The sequence below is a fragment of the Glycine soja genome, chromosome 18 (assembly GCF_004193775.1).
Source record: "Glycine soja cultivar W05 chromosome 18, ASM419377v2, whole genome shotgun sequence".
NCBI classification, from domain to species: domain Eukaryota; kingdom Viridiplantae; phylum Streptophyta; class Magnoliopsida; order Fabales; family Fabaceae; genus Glycine; species Glycine soja.
This window is the reverse complement of record NC_041019.1, coordinates 49232839-49253331: the sequence shown is the minus strand read 5'-3', so window position 1 is coordinate 49253331 and position 20493 is coordinate 49232839. Positions and strand designations below refer to the sequence as shown.

The window sequence follows — 20493 nt, the reverse complement described above, 5'->3', positions numbered from 1 at the left end:
TTTTAAATTATTTTAAAATCAGCAAACATAATTTATTTTCTCTAGTTTAAAATCCATTGGGATCCAATCATGAATACCATAGTCTCTCCTTCCACTCATTACACGGCATCCCGTTTTTGCATATCCTTTAAAACAAATAATAATAAAATTGTACAGATCCCAACGTCTACATTCATGGGATCTTCCCTTGTAACAGAATTGGAAAATTTTGCCAAGAAAGTGGGGTAAATAGCATCATACACATACTCGTTACTACGTTACATATTTTATCCTCTCATTTACCATAACCACAACATCGCCTATATTTACCGCAGTGAAATACGCAGCAGTAATTCTCAACCAATCACTTCTCTCCACGTCATCATTTCTCCCACATTCCCTATATAAGCCTCGCTCATTGCTCCTTCATCCCTTCAAATTCGCCTCTTCCTTCTCAATTTCTCTCCCTCCCTCTCAACACATTTTCTCGGGTCGGGTCGTGCATTCTCGGAGCATCGCCGGAATCCTTTCCGACCGAAAAAGAAAAATAATGACGGGATCCCTCGCGGCAAGGCTCGTCCTTCGTCGTTGCCGATCGCCGGCAAGTCAATTCTTCTTCCGCAGGGAAGCCTCCTGGCCGGCGACGGAGCGAACGACAAAGGACGTCGTTACGTCGCCGCCGAAGGAATTGCCGGCGTTCGACTACTCTCCGCCGGCGTACTCCGGTCCCTCCCGCGACGAGATCATCGCGAAGCGCCGGGAGTACCTCAGCCCTTCGATCTTCCACAACTACAAATCTCCGGTGAGGACGCACCGCACTGGATCATTCCAATAACTGTGTTTGATTATGTTATATATTTATTAGTATTTATTATTATTTTTAATCCGTTGAGAGAATAAAGAACGATAAAGAAGTAGTTACTGATTGTATTGTGGGGGATGCAGCTGAACGTGGTGGAGGGGAAGAGGCAGTACCTGTTCGACGATAAGGGAAGGAGGTATCTCGACGCGTTCGGAGGGATTGCTACGGTGTGCTGCGGGCACTGCCACCCCGATGTGGTGGAGGCCATCGTGGAACAAACGAAGCGGTTGCAGCACTCCACAGTTCTGTACCTGAACCATGCCATAACGGATTTTGCTGAGGCTTTGGCTGCTAAGCTTCCCGGTAATCTTAAGGTGAATATCACACTCATTGATCGCACTTTGTTAGAATGTTAGATAGTTTTGTTAGTAGAAAAATTACAATTTTTTTTTCTTTTATTAACCATTCAATTCACTTCATGTGTGTTTTTGGAATGACACCCAATGGAAAAAAAATTGTGACCAATCCCCTGGTGAAACCACATCAGACATAGTTGCTTCACAAAATTCGCAATAACACTGATTTTTTTTTTCTTTCTAAAAATCGATTTTGCGTTGTATCCAAACGCATCCCGCACCCAGTGTTTGATTTTATGTTTTGCATTAAAAAAAAACTGAAAGTGCATATTTCCTCAAGTTTTTGACATGCAAAATGTTTAGTTTTACCCTTCGTTTTAAACTTTATGCATAAATAAAAAACTTGAGGCACTAAAGTAAGTTAATTCAAACATTTTTTCCATTTAAACGTTAATTAATAAAGGTGTCATGACAGCCAAATATTTGGTAATTACTCATGACAATACTTGAATAATTAATCTTGTAATAATGTTTCTTGAAAATATGTCAAGCATAGACAAAAAAATTACTATTATAGACTTAAGTTAACAAATATAGTACAGCAATAATAAGTTTATTTTTTCTCATAATTTTCTGATAAACATTAAAAGCAAATAAGAGCATACCATAGTAGGAAGGGAACAAGATTCTCTTCTAGGTCCAGACAAATAATTAAGAACATACTAAAAATTCTATTATAATAGTTAAGTTCCAAAATGAAATAAACATGAATAAAAAAAAAATCTCTTTTTAGTCGAAATAAATAGCTAGCCATGTTTTGATCGTGGAGCAAACATAGAGTACGCCAATAAGTATATTGTTAATAAACTGCTTTATTTGTCAATTTCTATGCTAATATCATGGGACTAGGGTCTGGAAGTGATGCTATATATGCGTGGCGTAGGGTGATTTATATGATAATGACTTGGTTTCGTGGCCGAAACATACTTATTGTCTATGACTTTGTCAAGCCACACAAAACAAAAACTCTCCGTTATCTACTAGTTTCACGGGGGAAAATAAACAAGCCACTATTAATGTTTCTGTTTTAGGCAAAAATAAAACATATATAATTGTTGCATCACGTATTAATGGTCATGAGTACTATACAAAAGTAGTGGATATCCCAATTGATTAATAGGAGAAAAGGGAAAGATGTGTCATGAAAGGAAAGTGTTTATGAACATTAAAATGGGATAATAAAAACTGGAGTCTAATGTTTATACTCAGCTTATATTAAAAAATGTAACTTTCTATTTTTTTATTTAAAAGTTTTGATTTAACTTTCTTTCCTTTTTTTACATTTTTTACACTTTTTTGTATATAACTATAATAATAACACTATTATTTTTATTTGTTATCAATATCCTCTACAATATCAATTGATTTTTAAAATATATTTATATGTGTGAGTATGTTAGATTTATTGAAACTCCTAATAATTAAATTCTTACATCAATCCTTTTTTTCTACTATTGTTTAATTTTTATAATTTAAATTACTTGTTATATTTTTTTATATTGGCGTTAAAGTAGCAATAGACTAGTAGTTTAGTAATTTAGTTCAATTATTTAATAAAATTATTATTTTATAAATATACAAAAAAAAAACTAGTTGAGTACTGATGATATACAAATAGGAATGATAGTAGAAAATAGACAATATAAGATTTTAATTTTCATAATTTTTTGCTCATGTTTTATTTAGAAATATAATATCTTGTAATTAATTAAAAATCCCATGTGAAATTCCTAATATTAGATATTAAATTCCTAATATTTCGTGTTTGTCCATTAAAACCTTTTTGCCTGTGTTTTTTTTTTTTCTTTTATTCGGATGCGAAAAACTTTACCTATTTTATGTGTAGGTGGCATTTTTTACAAATTCTGGAACGGAAGCAAACGAATTGGCAATACTGATAGCAAAATTGTACACTGGCTCCCATGACATAATATCTCTAAGGAATTCTTACCATGGGAATGGTGGTGGAACGATGGGGACCACAGCTCAAAGCATTTGGAAATATAATGTTGTGCAGGTATATATATTTTCTCCCTTTTTTTTTCCTTCAGTTTTACACAGTATCCTTTCATGGAAAAAGATTTGGATTCAATTCCATGGTCAAAACATGGACCGAAACTTACAGATACTTAAAGTCCAAACAAAGAGTAAAAGACCCAATTCCAATGATTAAAAAAATGATCTTCAAAATATAATTAAGTGAGCTGAGTGAATACTTAACCAATAGTATAAAGAAAGTTGACAATTATTTCCTTAAAATGAGAGTGAATAAATGCTTAGCTTATAATAAGTTGTAAGTTCGGTTTCGGTTAAACGGATTGAACCAACCGGTCAAGTCCAAGTTTAATTACTTTTTTTTAAAGTTCATAACACTACTTAATAATGAAACCTTAAAGAAATAATAATAAAAACGTTGTAATCGGACTAAGACCCGTGCTAAATAGCTTGCACAATTCAATTAATACAGAACAAAACAGGGTATTTTTTTTGTCCAAAACAGAACCAGGTCTTAGGTTCACTTGGAACGAAATTGACCAAGCTAATAGACTGGATGGGACAAATACATTTAAGGATATATTTTGGAGTTCAATTTAAAAGAAAAATAAAGGAAAAGATAAACTATTTTTTTGACAAATATTTTCAATTTAACAATATTTTAAAAATGTTATCTCTCTCTTTTTTTCTCTCTAGAACTCCACTCACAACCATACTTCCACTATCTATATGTAGTTCATGTTTAAATTAAAGTTAAAAATATTATCTGCACTTTCCAATATAAATCTAACAGATAAAAATAAAACAAAAGTAAAAATAAAAATGATTTTTGGGGGAAAATTATTTTCAGCACAAAAATATTTTTTCATCTGCTACACGTTAAGTGATAGCAACAATGGCGGTATTTAATTTGGCATGGGCACGTGGACACACATGTGTCGACAATGAAAGCGAACCGTTCAGTAATGATAGTATATAGAAGGGACTTTACTTTTGAAACTGAAACTAGTAGTTTCTGACTAGTACTACTAAAGTGCCGTGACGATGATTTCTCGTGATAATGAAAGCATGGACCCCGTTACGCAAATAATACTACAATTACGTGCGGTTTTGTTCGTTCTCTAATCAGATGTAGTAAAAGATAAATATATGTCCTGGCCAATGAAATAGTGTATTTCTTGTTAAGGAAAAATAGTATTTTCTTTGTTGAAAATTGCCATGTGAATTCACATGCAAGTGTAACACTCTCCAAGCCGGACTGTTCTCCTTTATGTTCTCTATTGTGCCTCTTTTTAGGTTTCCTTTATTATGTTCTCTGCCACTTCAAACTTAGGATAACATTTGATACACGTATAATGAATTGATATGATACTCTGTTCTGTTATTATTTTGTTACGTCTCTTTAAATAGTATTTATGCATTAACAGTGTCAAAGAATTTTATACTTTGGTCTAATCAAAATTGGATTTGTGTAACAAATTAATTCACTTCTATAATAACTATTTCAAAAGTCGCGTTTACTATAATGCATGGAAACTGAACTCTTTTTAATTTTATGTTTAGTCTTCCTCTATCTCCAAAAGATATTGAATATATATATATATATATATATATATATATAAATGTTATGCTCCATCCAGTCCATGTAACGAAATCTTACCTAAACTGTTCGGCGGTGGATGTTACTAAAAGATTAAAATGGAAAATAGTGTTTGCCTAACTTGTTTTGTTTTTGCTTTTACTACCAACAGAGTGGTGTTCATCATGCGGTGAATCCAGACCCTTATCGAGGCCTTTTCGGTTCTGATGGAGAGAAGTATGTAAGAGATGTTCAAGAAATCATTAATTTTGGAACTTCCGGAAATGTTGCAGCTTTCATATCTGAAGCGATACAGGTATCTAGTGAAAGGCTTAAAGCATAGAGGGATCCAACTTGGAAAGAAACAATTTGATTTAATAATATTTTAAAATTGCATAAAATGTTTTTCTTCAGGGTATGTATTCTAAAGTAGTTTTTCTTTCGTTTTTTGGTTCATTCTAAAGCATTCCATTTATTAACTTTTATTTCGAAATTGTGAAAAATTAAATAAATTAATATAAGATTTAAAATAACTAACATAAATCATCTGCATCAGTTGTTCTGGAGTCTTGGTTTACATCAATGTTTTCATGTAGATATAAAATGCATTACATTCCTGCATTTCATGTAGAAGTACTAATAGTTTTAGATCTTTTTGAGATATGTTAGCCGTACATTTTATGACATTCTCTCTCATTGGCTTACATTTACTTGAAAACATTATTTTAGATTCACTTCTTATGAGTCTGTTTCCTAATTTTATAGTTATCAATAAATTTTAATTGATTACAGAGTGTGTTAAATATTTTAGAGTGTGTTGTGTTACTAGCACTTCTCATATTTTGGTAAACAAGCACACTTCTTCTTGATGCTGCTCTTGTTTATGATAGGGAGTAGGGGGCATCGTTGAACTGGCTCCTGGTTACTTGCCTGCTGCCTACGATATTGTTAGAAAAGCTGGAGGTCTTTGCATTGCCGACGAGGTTCAGACGGGAATTGCTCGCACCGGTAGCCATTTCTGGGGATTTGAGGCCCATGGTGTTGTACCTGACATAGTAACAATAGCAAAGGTAACTTAACTCTTGTCTCTTTTTGCAAGTGTACGTAGAAAGATATTGATTTATCAAACATGAAGAACGTCTGTCCTCTGTTCATATTAGATATTTTGCAATCTTGTTTACTTGTTACAAAATCTCACTTGAATCCAGCATAGTTAAGCACAGTTGGTGAATAATTGTGTCTCTTAAATATGTAATAAGGGGTTCAATCTCTGTTTATGCGTATGAAAGAACATTTGTTTCTTAAATGGATCTCAATACTTTGAAACCTTAGTTTCTGAGTAACAAAAAACCAATTTTCACAAGTAACAACGTACTTATAGGCGTACAACTAATAAAAATCTGAACATAAAAACACTTGACTGTCTGTTTTATTGTTATTTTAACAATGCTCTTCATTGTTGGCTTGTGTTTTTTTTTTTCTTTTTAATTAATTTTGCTTTTGGCAGAGCATTGGAAACGGCATTCCTCTTGGTGCTGTTGTGACAACTCCTGAGATTGCGAAGGCATTGACTCGCCGGAGTTACTTCAACACCTTTGGTGGGAATCCTGTTTGCACTGCTGCAGGATTGGCTGTTTTAAGAGTGATAGAGAAAGAGAAGCTTCAAGAAAATGCTTTTGTAGTGGGTTCCTATTTGAAAGAGAGACTCAATGCACTCAAGGACAAATATGAATGTATTCCTTCGTCACTTCACTTCTTATTCCTTGTTCATTCTAGATTAGTGCACAAGCATGCATGAATTAATTCTAGAATAGATTGAGTTACATGATGGAGAGCGGAGGACCTTAGAGAAGCATTAGTTTCACAAAAGAATCTGGGATTTTTTTTTTCATTTTCCTTCTACCAACTCTTATATGTGAGAAACGCTAGCAATACATTTTTTATTATTGATTGAAATTTATTAGAAATCATGGAAATTTGTTGCCCCACTTTTCATTTAACTAGTTCCACTTATAGTTTTATAGTTTTTAATAAATTTTGACCAATAACAGAGATTGTGTCAATAGAAGTGTGTTAGAAAATATATTGCTAGCATTCTTCTGCTACATGCTTCTAAACAAACTTGTTGATTTTCTTCTGCAGTAATTGGTGATGTTAGAGGAAGAGGCATGATGCTTGGAGTTGAACTTGTCAGTGATGGCAAACTTAAAACACCAGCACAAAGTGAAACACTGCATGTGATGGACCAAATGAAAGGTGAAATCTCATTCCCTCTTCTGGTTCTAGCCATATTTTATAAGTTATTAATCAATAATCCGTAATCTCTTCTGCTGTTACCACAGAATTAGGAGTGCTGATTGGAAAGGGTGGCTATTATGGAAATGTATTCAGAATTACACCCCCCCTATGTTTCACCAAAGAAGATGCAGGTTGCTCTTTAGCCTCAAACCCTTTCTTTTGTTGACATTCGATTAATAGTACTAGTCTCTATTACTTATGGCCTCTGTGTGTTTCCTTCCCTTTTTTTTGTGGTTGCAGACTTCCTTGTGGATGCGATGGACTACACATTTTCCAGAATGTGAAGCTTAAAATAAGAACTAAGTGTAAATAAATCTCTATTTTACATTATCATGTTAAGTAAACTGTATTAGGTTGATGCTTGGTTTCATGCTGGCGCCACAAAAGTCACATTTTTTATGTAGAAATCTGGAGGCTACAAAGAGTTGTGGTGAGATTGAATGTGAAAAAAATAATTGTATCCCTTTCACCACACCGCAGGAACCAAACACACCAGTATACCATCTATTTAGATTGTAGCAAGTCAAGTTTATAAATTTTACATGGAAGCTTAGTCCCATAATAGCTCACTGTCATTGCAGAATGTGAATGAGCCAACAATTCGTTGTCTCGTTTATCTTATCTCGTCCTATTTTTGTTGGATGCTCCTTTTCTTTTAGGTCTATATGCCTTGATTTTTTTTCCTCTTTTTTCATTTGTTCATATCATATCTGTTTTTGGGGTATACAATAACTGCAATGAGAATCAAACTTAAGTGGTTGTGCATACTACTCAAATCCCCAGCCGATAATCGAACTTAATCCTAATAAATACTATTCAAATCCCACCACTAGACTGATCCTAGTGCATTTGTCGGTTGTACACTGTAGACTGTCGACTATGAAATATCATTTTGAGCCGTTGGAAGTTTAATTTTAGCAATTAGTTAAACACTTTTCTTCTAAAAACCGTTTTTACTAAGTTGCTTCTTCCATTTCAAGACTGCTTCATGTGCCTCAAAATTCTTGACTAAGGTTTTAGAAAATGGTTTGTTATAATAATTTTGAGATCAACGTCAAGGTTTTTTAGTGTCACTGACTGCAATGCAACTGCAATTCTGACTACATCGGATTATATTTGTCTGTAACTGTAATTTAAAACCTTAGTCTTGACCCTATTAAAATAATGCCTGAGATTTCAAAATTAAACGGTGATGAGACTTTTTTTCTTTATGTCCGAAATTTCCGTTCTACAAGGATAAGAATATGTCATCATACTCAAAGATCCAACTAATTATGTTGGATTTTATTAGTCAATCAGAGTCGGTTTTATTTATTAAATCAAGATCTATCGTGAAATAGTTATTGGTTTTGGTTTTAGTTTGATTCCTAATCACCTCAGTTCTCACGAACTACAATCTAAGGAATCAGTTGGTCGGCAAAAGAACTATGTGTGCCTCCTTGGGCTCATGTATGAGGTCAGACCGTGTACTAACTATTAGTGAAGAGAAGTTGCGGGAAAAGTTTTACGGTGACCCTGCGGTGGCGGCAAATATACTAAAATTTGGAGTTGGCTGACATTAGAATAAACGTAACCTGGATGGATTTCACGATTTCACATGTCGGAGTGTAGGTGTCCTCTATTAGGAGAACATGAGGGGTGACTTGTAAAATAAAGTATTCTAACCTTAAGTAAACAAGCCAGTGAGTTGAGAAAGAAATGAAAAGGGAGAGATAGAACATGTATTTATTGCTTTGGATGGATCCTAGATTTAGGGGTTACTACGTTGGCGTAACAACTCTGGTAAATAATTCGTATTCTTGTAGATAATTTATTGTTTATAAATAATAGCTAATATATAATTTATAGTCCGTAGATAATAGCTAATTCATAACTTTAGATAATAACTAGTAGATAATCCATAACTTAGAAATAATTCATTACTTATAAATAATTCAATGAATAATAGATAATTCATTACTTACACATAATTCAGTGCTGGTAGGTAAGTAGATATTGCAACTGATAAAAAAAAATAATAGCATTACCGTTGAGATTCAAATATATAAATATTTGTTAACAACGTGTCTGTCCAATAATCCGGCTACTGAGAGAGCTGCACTTTGGTGTGAGGGCTAAATAAGAGAACTAACATGCATATTCTAATGTCATGTCAAGTTTGTACTCGATGTGTGAATTATTATAAATATTTGATATTTATCTTTAATTCATGCATATAAAAAAATCAATGTCATAGAATTCAAATTTTGAATTTAACCAGAGTTAAGTACTTTTTTAAAGATGTGAAAATAGCAGTTGGAGCGCTTGATTTACATTACATCATTCCAACCAATTGTTCTTCATTTTTTTTTCTTCCCTCTTTATGTTTACAGTTCTTACTTTCAGCCTATAGATTTCTTTTTATCTTCCTTTTACTTTCAACTATTTATCTTTTGACCTTAACTAATAAGCTGGAAGAAAACGAAGTAATAGTCATTTCATTAAAAAAAATATGGAGTAATTAGTAACTTGGTTAGGGACATTCTGAATCTGGACTTAATAATGAGTAAAATTAGTAGAAGCTGAGATAATTAGAACTTTGGATGTTAGCCACTTAGTACTATAGATTAATACATCATATATTAAAAAAAATAACTCAGTTAGTTAAATAAGATGTGTAAATTATTATAAATATTTTGATATTTATCTTTAATTTATACGGATGTAAAAAATCAATATCTCATGGAATACAAATTTGGAATTTAACGAGAGTTAAATACTTTTTTAAAGATTTGAAAATAGCAGTTGGAGCGCTTGATTTACATTACATCATTCCACCCGATTAATCTTCATTTTTTTTTCTTCACTCTGTTTTCATTTTCTTACCTTCAGCCGTTATTTTTTGCACGTTATAGGTTTCTTTTTATCTTCCTTTTACTTTCAACTATTTATCTTTTCACCTTAATTCATATTTTAGCATTACATCATTTCTTTTTTACATGTTCATTACATTTCATTTTTTTAAAGGACTGATCATTACATTTCACTTAACTATTGTTAGTTCATTAATAAATGTATCAATTCCTCTAAGTACCTAGTACTTTAAAATGAAAGTTCGAGTTTCAAGTTCACATGGATTTTAACTGTACTTGAAGTTTATGTATATCTAATTTTCAAACAATTAATGAATTGATTTAAATATTTGTAACATATGATATTAAAAGTAAATTTGACACAAAATTAGACTAATAAGCTAGCAAGTGCAAGGTTGAGAAAAAAAATACTTAGAGTAGTAAAGAGACGGTCGATGCAGAATTACAGACATGTTGAGGGCTTAACATACCAAAACTACTCTTGATGTAACATTAATGATTTTTCTCTATTCAATATTATTTTAATTATCACCTATATATATGTTCGTATACTCTATCCATGATTCCTCACACGAAAAAATTTTAATCTACCCAATTTCTCTCCTAATCCCTTAAGAGATGAACAAGATAAATTTTATTATAAACAAAAATGCATAAAATAGGATAAATAAGACCATTCTATCCTTAGAGATGAATTATTTAGATGTTATTTTCCGGTTCTTAAGAGATAAACATTTTTCAATGTCTAAACCTTATAACATAACATAAGCATGGATGATCAAGCCACAAACATGGAAATAAGCACAAAAAAGAAATAATGAAACTAAAATAACATTAAATAGATAGTAAGAATCATTACATCAAGAGTATTTGGTTGTTAAGCTCACAACAATAGGTGATTTAGCCTCTCATTGAGAGGCTTATAAATACAAAAAAAAGGATGAAGGTGGATGAAGAGAATGGAGGAAAATGGAGAGGAAATGAAAAGAAAGCTCTCAATGGGTGATTCTCCCTCCAATGGACATGCCCTAGCTTCTTGTTATGTGGGAAGACTGAATGAATCTGTTCCCTCTCCTTTTTTTCCCACTTAAAACGCAACACAATCATATTTTTTTATATTTTGTGCGCTAAGCGAGGCTACGTGCATCACGGTAAGCGAAGAGTAAGTAATCACGCACTAATTAGGGTGCATCGCATGCTAAGCGCGCCTGCACATGACATCTAGCTTCCCCATACGGCTTCTTCGTGCTAAGAGAGGATTAGTGTTCATCGCACGCTAAGCACGCCTTCATGTGACATCTAGCTTCCCCATGTGGCTTCTTCGCACTAAGTGAGGGTTGCACGCGGAGCAAGTGTGGCGCGTTGAGCAAGACTCTCCAGATCTTCAACTTTCTATCATGTCTTCTTTTGTGTTTCTACAAAAGAAAATATACTACCAAAACACTATAAATTTACTAGTTTGAGCACCAACTAGATAAAAAAAATTCAAAAAATACTAAAATCCTAATGTTTAACACAAAAAGAAGCGATAAAAGAAAAAAAAATCAGATAATTTTTATATAACTTAATTACAAAATGTACTTATGCATAATAATTATCGACTATTATTAATGATCACACCCATTTTAGGTTGAACAAATAACTATATATTGTACAAAGAAGTAGGAGCTTTCCTTTCTTTTAGTACCTGAAGATCGATAACTGAAACAAAATTTTAGCATTACCCTAAAAGTAATACTTCCTATTTTTTCTATTCTTACACTAAATATTTTAATTGTTTAACAAATATTACATTAACATCTCTGTTTTTTTAATTACCACACACGGCTAACATATTACATCAACCTTCATTAATTATTTGAAAAATATTATATTGGTATAGCTCCTCATTCATACCTTTTCTACACTTTCACATTTTGTTTTTTCTATATTTAAAAAAAAATATAACATCACAATGCATGGATAATTTTATTATATTACGGATAAATTACACTTCTGAGATAATATATCTCAAGAGATATATTGACTAAATTACATCATTTTTTCTATATTAAAAAATTACATTTAAATTTCTTGATAAGTAAAAATATGTTGTGTGTGCGTTAATCTATTTTAATATATGTAAAAAATGCATGGATAATATTGTTATATTAAGGATAAATTGCACTTATCTCTTTTGAGATATATTGACTAAATTAGATTATTTTTTCTATATTAAAAATTACATTTAAATTTCTGGATAAGTAAAAATATGTTGTGTGTGCGTTAATCTATTTTAATATCTATTAAACAATCTTTATTGCGGTGATAAGTAACAATACATATGACTTTCAAGGGAATTTTTCTCTCTCTACAACTTTCTATATATATCACCAATAACTAATTGTAAACATTATTCTACTGATTTTGAGACTTTAGAATATTATATAAAAATTTTAACATCCTTATTATTAGCTTTGAGACTTTATCTTCTTTTTAGTACAATGGAAATGCCCTTGAGACTTTATCTAAAAAATCTTTAGTTTATCTAATAAAGTCAGTATATTAAAGGTTTCAAAACTAATTATCCATAACACAGTGAGTTGCAAAGAGAAAAAAAAATACTACTAAGACTTATTCACCTTAAATTAAGTATATTAAAATATAGCACATTTTAAACTCCCTATAAAAAATAAAATACGTACATTTTTACAATATTAAGAAAGTAAAATATCTTTTGAGAGAAAACTAAAATTTGCATGCATGCATATGCATTCATAGATGACAATATAAATTTATTGTACATACAAAATTAATATAACCAATGAACTGTAAATAATGGGGGGAAATCAAAAGAACCCAGAAGTTATAATACTTTTCTAATTAATATCTATAATTACAAATAAAGAAATGTTATATCTTCCTAGATAATTATAAAAATTAAATGATGCAGATTAAAAAATCATAAAAATAATTTTAATCACAACAAAGACAAATTACTAAGTTGAGAGTGGCATATTATATATGTGGGTATTTATGAAGCCAAGTGGCAAAAGGCGTTTAGTTTGTTAGTGGGCATGGACACAAGTATCCCACTTTCTTGAGTTTAAGGTTTCCTGAAAATTTGACCATTTACTTGCCACTCATTTCGCCTCGTCTCTCTCTATTCTTTCTTTTTCATTGATCTGCAATTCTTGTCAAGGTTTCTATGGTTAAGTCTAATTTCCCAGAAATTGAGATAGTTGATGCTAATTCCACAACCCCATTGGACCTTTTTATTCCCATTTTTTGGTAATGGTATGAAATTTTGTTACATTGGCCACCTTCTTTGGATCCAATAGATGCACATGCAAGGCTCATGGAAATTCTTATTTGAGCTTTCAAGCTTTGGAATATATTATCCATTTTTTTTTCTCTTTTCATTTTCAAATTTTCACCAACATTATTAGAAATTTTGATGAGAGGACTAAGTAAAAAGCATACCTATCTATGGAGATTTTGATGCAGATGTTATCGCTTGAGCTTTGTCTTTGGCGATTTCCTTACAAATTTTCTCAGATGGAATGGCAGATCCTGCTAGTTATGGGAGTCTTGAGCGTGATATTGAACAAGTTAGTTTCGCTAAGTTTCCTTTTTTATTTTCCTTAAGTTGTTTTCTAATTTTATTTTTGCTTAAGATGTGTTCTTTCCCCTCTTGTGAATGGTGATCATTTAAATTAAGAAATGTTTCTTTTATTCATTCATTTTTGTGTTTGTGTAAAAATAAGGAAAAGTATATATCCATAACTAAGACAAACTAAAATTTTTGGGTCATTATTTTATATAGTACGTTAATCTCAATTAAGATGTTATCACATAATTGGCATTTACGGTAGCTGCAATAGCCAATAGCAGATGCTTCACGACTATTATGACATGATATTGCCCAATTGCAACTAATGTGACCTGCAATCATGGTCTTTTGCAGTTGTGGCAACCACTGAAACCAAAAGGAATTTAAAAATAATTATTGGTAGTTTTCTGTACTAAAAATATGTTTTCCTTGCCTAAAGGTAGTTTGGCTAAGGATAAAATTATCATGTCTTAAACCATTACATGTATTGAACAAAGTGACAATCATAACAAGTAAAAAAAATATTAGTTGAATAATTAAGAATGGAGAAAAAAAAGTGACAAGGTAAACAGTACATGATATGAAATTTGAGTAATATCATTTATTTTTGGTGCATTTTTTAGTAATATTATTTGGCACGATATCAATAACTAGTCAATATTTTAAGAAGAATAAGTTGATCTTAGAAAAATGGCAATTATATTGCACATTTCTTGATTTTTTTATTTAATAATAATTAAAATGGCCTAATTAGTAAAAGTGGCAAGAAAAAATATCATTATTGAAAATATGTTTAGATAAGCCACAGATTTGTTGTTGTTATATTTCATTCAGAATTATGTTGCTTAAATGCATCACTAACTAGGATTTAATGTTATGTTTCAACTTTTCCTAAAGGCACTCATTGCCATAAAAAAAGGGACTCAGTTAATAAAATACAGTCGAAAAACCAAGCCAAAAGTTTGCCCATTCAGACTTTCTCTGGTGAGATTTTACTGTTAACTTAAATGAAGTTCCAGTACTAAACATGCTTACTCTAATTTCTAGAGTAGACATGTGTATGATGATTTTGATATCTCTAAATAATTTCATATTTAGTGGAATTAACAGGATGAAACAACACTAATTTGGATTTCTCACAAGAAGGAAAGGAATTTGAAATTATCTTCAGTTTCACGTATTATCCCTGGACAAAGAACTGTAAGTTAAATACATATTTTATTCTAGGTGATATTTATGTTCATATATATTAACAATCTTTTTAAAGGTAACTTATATTTTATAGACAATTTCTTTGTAGGTTGTCTTTCGAAGATATTTACAGCCAGAAAAAGATTATCTATCATTTTCACTTGTTTATAATAACGGGGAGCGAACACTTGATTTGGTTAGAAAATACACTAATTAGTATTTCATTCCAATTTCTCAATTTGATACAAATTTTGAATAAAGTTATAATTCTATTGTTCTTATATATAGATATGCAAGGACCAAGATGAGGCAGAGGTATGGTTTACAGGCCTTAAGACATTAATTTCTACTGGAAAGCTTAGGCGCATTGGAAGTGAATTATTTAATGTGAGTTTTAGCATGAATCCATTGAATGATCATTTTATCCTTAATTACTCACTATGTATGCGAATCCATATAGTTTATGCTTGTTTTTCCAAAATTTCCAAGGATTAACATTTACCTTATTGCAACTAGAGATTAATTTTTTTTTCTAATTCACAAAATATATGAATCACAAATATAGGTTGTTTCATGCAGTATTAGCAGTAATGTATTCCATGAGCACGTTAATAACTTGGTTATTTTTCAAATTTCAGGATGGTGCTGATTTTATTCCAAACGGTGGTCCTTTTGGTGCAGCACTAGAATTTGCTATAAGCATTTCTCATAACAAGAAGGTCTCTTTTGATTTTGCTTCTCGTGAGCCTTCATTGAATTTGGCAACCACAGATGTGGGGTTAGAGCGACGTGCTAATAACATGCAACCAAGAACAAGCATTGGAGATGGTTTTCGTGTCAGCGTGTCGAGTACACCGAGTGTTTTGAGTACAGGGTCAGGACCAGATGACATAGAATCACTTGGTGATGTTTATATATGGGGAGAGGTTTGGGCAAGTGGGGTTTCACCTGATGGATTTTCCACACAAGCCCCTTCCACAACAGATGTGTTGATTCCTAAGCCATTGGAGTCAAGTGTTGTTCTTGATGTTCAACAGATTGCATCTGGTGTGAGGCACATTGCTTTGGTAACAAGGCAAGGGGAGGTTTTTACTTGGGGAGAAGAATGTGGGGGAAGACTTGGCCATGGAATTGATAGAGATTTCGGTCGCCCTCAACTTGTTGAGTTTTTGGCAGTTACTAGTATGGATTTTGTTGCATGTGGAGAGAATCATACATGTGCTGTTTCTACATATGATGATATTTTCTCATGGGGTGATGGTACATACAATGTTGGACTTCTTGGTCATGGAACTGATGTTAGCCATTGGATACCAAAAAGAATTAGTACCGGTCCTTTAGAAGGGCTTCAAGTTATATCCATTGCATGTGGCACATGGCATTCAGCACTAGCAACTTCTAATGGAAAACTTTTTACCTTTGGTGATGGAACATTTGGAGTTTTAGGCCATGGAAACAGAGAAAGTATTCCATATCCAAAGGAGGTGAAATTTTTAAATGGATCGAAAACCATTAAGGTTGCATGTGGAGTGTGGCACACGGCAGCTATTGTAGAGGTTACTTTTCAATCCAATTCAAACGTTTCATCCAGGAAGCTTTTCACTTGGGGAGATGGCGACAAATATCGTTTAGGACATGGGAACAAGGGAACATACCTTCAACCAACTTGTGTCTCTGCACTTATTAAATATAATTTCCACCAGATAGCATGTGGACACACCATGACTGTTGCCCTCACTACATCTGGTCACGTCTTTACTATGGGAAGCAATGAAAATGGTCAACTAGGAAACCGTTTGGCTGATGAAAAAGTACCTATCCTAGTGCAAGACAAGTTGGTGGGTGAATTTGTTGAGGAAATAGCATGTGGTTCTCATCATGTTGCTGCCTTGACATCAAGAAGTGAACTATATACATGGGGGAAAGGTGCCAATGGGAGATTGGGACATGGAGACATAGAGGATAGAAAATCCCCAACATTAGTAGAATCCTTAAGAGATAGGCATGTAAAGAATATCTCTTGTGGCTCAAACTTTACATCTTGCATATGCATTCATAAATGGGTCTCTGGAGTTGACCAATCTGTTTGCACTGGTTGTAGACAACCATTTGGTTTCACTAGAAAGAGGCATAATTGCTACAATTGTGGATTAGTGCATTGCCATGGTTGTAGTTCAAAAAAGGTTTTGAAAGCATCATTGGCTCCAACACCGGGAAAACCTCATCGCGTGTGTGACTCTTGTTATAATAAGCTTAAAGCTGTTGAGGCATGTGCTAGTTCTAATCTTCATAGGAAAATGACCACAACACCTCGCTATTCCATAGATGGTAGGGAAAGATTTGGTCAAGGAGAAGTAAAGTCTTCAAGACTTATTTTGCCTCCTATCACAGAACCAATGAAATTTCATCAGATAATGGCTAATAAGATGGGAAACAAACATGATTATTCTTCCATGTCTCCAACTTCCCAAGTTCCATCACTTTTGCAATTGAATGATATTGCATTTGGTAACTCAATAAGTTCAACTCAAAATGTTTTGAAGTCTGCTATAGCTCCTAGTCCAACACCAACTCCACCTGTCAACCAAAGACCAGCATCTCCTTATTCAAGAAGGGCAAGCCCTCCACGTTCTAGAGCTTCAGGATTTTCTAGAAGTCTTGTTGATAGTTTGAGGAAGACAAATGAACTTTTGAATCAAGAAGTTTCAAAAATGCAAAATCAGGTAAATTTACTACAGTTTCATTAATGTGTGTTATTGATGAATAATTAAACATCATATATATGTCATCGCTTATAAGTTTATGGGTGTTCTTTTCATATAGATTCGAAGTTCGAAGCTAAGAAATGACATGGAAATTCAAAAGCTCCAAAAAACTATCACCGAAGCTACCTCCTTTGCTGTAGAGGAATCCTCTAAGCATAAAGCCATGAAAGAATTTTTTGAGTCTACGGTGGATCAGGTATTTTTGTTTTATATATTTCAAGGTTAATATTTGAACTTGTTAACATATTAAAATATATTTTCATTGTTTTAATTTTATATGAAATAAAAATATCTTTCTTGTTTGAAATGTTGGACACGTTTTTTTACACCAACATTATAAATATTTCTTATTAGTTGTCAAATTAAAAAAAAAATTATTTTTGTTGGATTGAATACTTAAGTCGATACTTTTAAGCAACTAAAACATTCAAATGACACGTCCGTATGAATGGATACAAGTTAATATTATTAAAATATATATTCAATATTTAGCTTCTAGAAAAGTCAGCTAAAAATAATATAAAATATTAACAAAAATAATTTATCTCATTTTTTTTTGTTATCATAAAAAAATATAAAAGATTGATTTAAAAAGATAAATATATCATCAATATTTATATATTTTATTATATGTTATTCATTTTATTAGAATTTTTTATTTGTAAGTGGTGTCCTCATATTTTATATTTAGGCATTAGTTATGTTGGAGGGTTTGTGTTTGTATGGTGTTGGATATATGTGTTAGAGTCCGTATTCCATAGCTAGTTATTAAATCATTATAAATAAATGGACATGGGAATCTATAATCATTTAGGTGGGAATTATGTTAAGCAACCTATGACGATAAATTTTTTTTTCTTGATTTCCTTCTTTAAATAAACATAGAATCCTTTATGTTATCTAATTTTCGAGAAAATCAAAATCACAAATAATTTGTTAATTGATTTATAATATTCTTTTCCATTAATAGTTCCATGTGAAAAATAAATATATGGAGATGATTTTAATAGCTTTTGAAAATGCATATCCAAAAGAATGATAATAGAGTAAGTAAGAAAAAGTGAGGAAAAGAGTTGATATTAGAAAATGTATTGTGAAATATATAATAAAAGATATGCTTAAATATTTTTAGGTCCATCATAAATTAACAAATTCTTTGAGTTTTTAATAAAATAAAAAATTTATTTTTGGTTCTTGTTATTTTGTTTAGTCCCTCTAATTTGGTCCTTATAAAATTTTCTTCATTTTATATTAGTCTTTTTAAAAAATATGATAGGGATTCAAAACAAAATTCATTAATTTATAATTTATTAGGAATCAAATAAAAAATAGATATATTAGAAGGACAAAAATAAAATAATAAGGATCAGAAAAAATTTATTAGTAACCCAAAATAAAATTCACTAATTTATTATAATTCTAAAACATATTTAAGGCTAAAAGATATAATAAAATATATAAACTATTAGTTAAAATACAAATTACAATTTTCTTATCAACTAGTGCAATATGCATGATTAATCAAGGGGAAGTAAAAATAGTAAAGATCAATGAGCCAATTAATTAAGATTTCTAGTACATAATCTTAACTTAGTTGACTTGTTTTTTGTTTTATATATCCAGATGAAGGAAATGATTGAGAAGTTGCCTCCAGATGTTTTAGATAGTGAAAATTGGAAAATCATGCTTACTCGAGCTGAGGATTTTCTAAAAGAAAAATCAGAATTTGAAACACCATCAAATGTGAAGTCTCAACAACAACATGAACTTAATACACCTAACTCATATAGTAGCTCTTCTAAATTGCAAGAACATGGAATAGAAGAAAATAATGAAACGGTAGGAGTTGACCCATCATCACAAGATGAAGGAAACGTTCAAGTAAGCAATAGCTCATCTTTATCAAACAATGAAGCATCAATGCCTTCACAAAATGATTCAAAATCACAACACTCTTCAAGGCCTGGCAAAGAAGGAGAAATGCAGGTCATGGAACAATTTGAACCTGGGGTACATGTGACACTAATAGTAAAGCCTGGTGGTGTCAGAATTTTCAAACGAGTCAAATTCAGGTACTACAATTACTTTTGTTGATCCAACCAATTCTTCATTTTTAATTATTATGTCAACTTGCATTGTGATTATGTTTCAAATAGTTGTTATACTGCTAAACTTTATAAATTAACAGTATGTGTGTATCTCAATGTGAGGATATGTATATCCAATTATATGTGGGTATTTGTGACTAAACTAAAATAATAACTACACTTGTACCTAATATATAAATAATAAATATATTGCATGAACTATCAACTAGGTCTTAGATTTGCAAGTAAACCATTAATTGTGTGATTTCCTTTTTAAAAATTAAGTGTGGCATAAGTTTGCATAACAAATTCTCTATTTTTTGCATCATTGGGTAATATATTTTTAAGTTCTTGGAAAATATTAACAAGTGTTCGTAAATTCTTATATAATTATAAAAAAATGTTTTTGTGTGATAAGACAATATTATTTTTTAGTTAAAATATGTTTTTATCCATGTACTTTCAATTAAATTTGATTTTAGTCTTTGTAGTTTCAATTAAAGTGTTCGTAAATCTCTTTTTATCCATGTACATATTTTAATCTCTTTTTTTTTCTTCTCAATTTTTCTTAATGTTTTATTCTTTTTTTTCATGTTTCTATATATTCTTTATGTAGTAAACGAAGGTTCCATGAACATCAAGCAGAAGAATGGTGGAGCAAAAATAAAGATAGAGTGCTTAGGAAATATAGTACTCCTCAAGCTACAAATTTTGAAGGTATTAGGTCATCTAACACTCTACCACCACCACCTACAGAAGAAAATATTGAGACAATGTCTTCCTAAACATGAACCGTGTTTACTTAGGCATCATCTTAGTTTGATGAAATGAAATGATATATTATAGAAAACATCATTAATCTTTTAAGTGTAGCAAAATATGTATCTAGGTATATTAATTTAAGAGTTTTGTAGATTATCAAATTTATGTAAATGAT

The 20493-nt window shown here is 31.5% G+C and overlaps 2 protein-coding genes across 2 annotated transcripts; both read left to right on the top strand.

Annotated features, from left to right (window-relative positions):
• The first annotated feature begins 406 nt into the window (after positions 1 to 406).
• On the top strand, positions 407 to 7690 carry LOC114394510 (alanine--glyoxylate aminotransferase 2 homolog 3, mitochondrial-like). The gene is made up of 9 exons (XM_028356102.1): positions 407 to 781; positions 925 to 1155; positions 3044 to 3214; positions 4944 to 5087; positions 5662 to 5841; positions 6279 to 6504; positions 6914 to 7027; positions 7114 to 7200; positions 7310 to 7690. Exons 1-9 carry the CDS (start codon positions 530 to 532, stop codon positions 7351 to 7353), a joined length of 1449 nt encoding a protein of 482 aa, XP_028211903.1. The 5' UTR covers positions 407 to 529; the 3' UTR covers positions 7354 to 7690.
• Positions 7691 to 13042: 5352 nt separating this feature from the next.
• LOC114396035 (PH, RCC1 and FYVE domains-containing protein 1-like) lies at positions 13043 to 20493 on the top strand. The gene is made up of 9 exons (XM_028357930.1): positions 13043 to 13511; positions 14411 to 14497; positions 14624 to 14713; positions 14814 to 14900; positions 14993 to 15091; positions 15343 to 17427; positions 17528 to 17665; positions 19093 to 19541; positions 20173 to 20493. Exons 1-9 carry the CDS (start codon positions 13464 to 13466, stop codon positions 20339 to 20341), a joined length of 3252 nt encoding a protein of 1083 aa, XP_028213731.1. The 5' UTR covers positions 13043 to 13463; the 3' UTR covers positions 20342 to 20493.

Bases quoted from the DNA above. Each gene is read 5' to 3' on its own strand.
- LOC114394510 (XM_028356102.1), top strand. From the start codon at position 530: ATGACGGGATCCCTCGCGGCAAGGCTCGTCCTTCGTCGTTGCCGATCG. The intron at 5,088-5,661 runs GTATCTAGTGAA...TGTTTATGATAG, and splicing joins TCATATCTGAAGCGATACAG to GGAGTAGGGGGCATCGTTGA. The intron at 5,842-6,278 runs GTAACTTAACTC...TGCTTTTGGCAG, and splicing joins ACATAGTAACAATAGCAAAG to AGCATTGGAAACGGCATTCC.
- LOC114396035 (XM_028357930.1), top strand. From the start codon at position 13,464: ATGGCAGATCCTGCTAGTTATGGGAGTCTTGAGCGTGATATTGAACAA. The intron at 14,498-14,623 runs GTGAGATTTTAC...TGGAATTAACAG, and splicing joins GCCCATTCAGACTTTCTCTG to GATGAAACAACACTAATTTG. The intron at 15,092-15,342 runs GTGAGTTTTAGC...TTCAAATTTCAG, and splicing joins TTGGAAGTGAATTATTTAAT to GATGGTGCTGATTTTATTCC.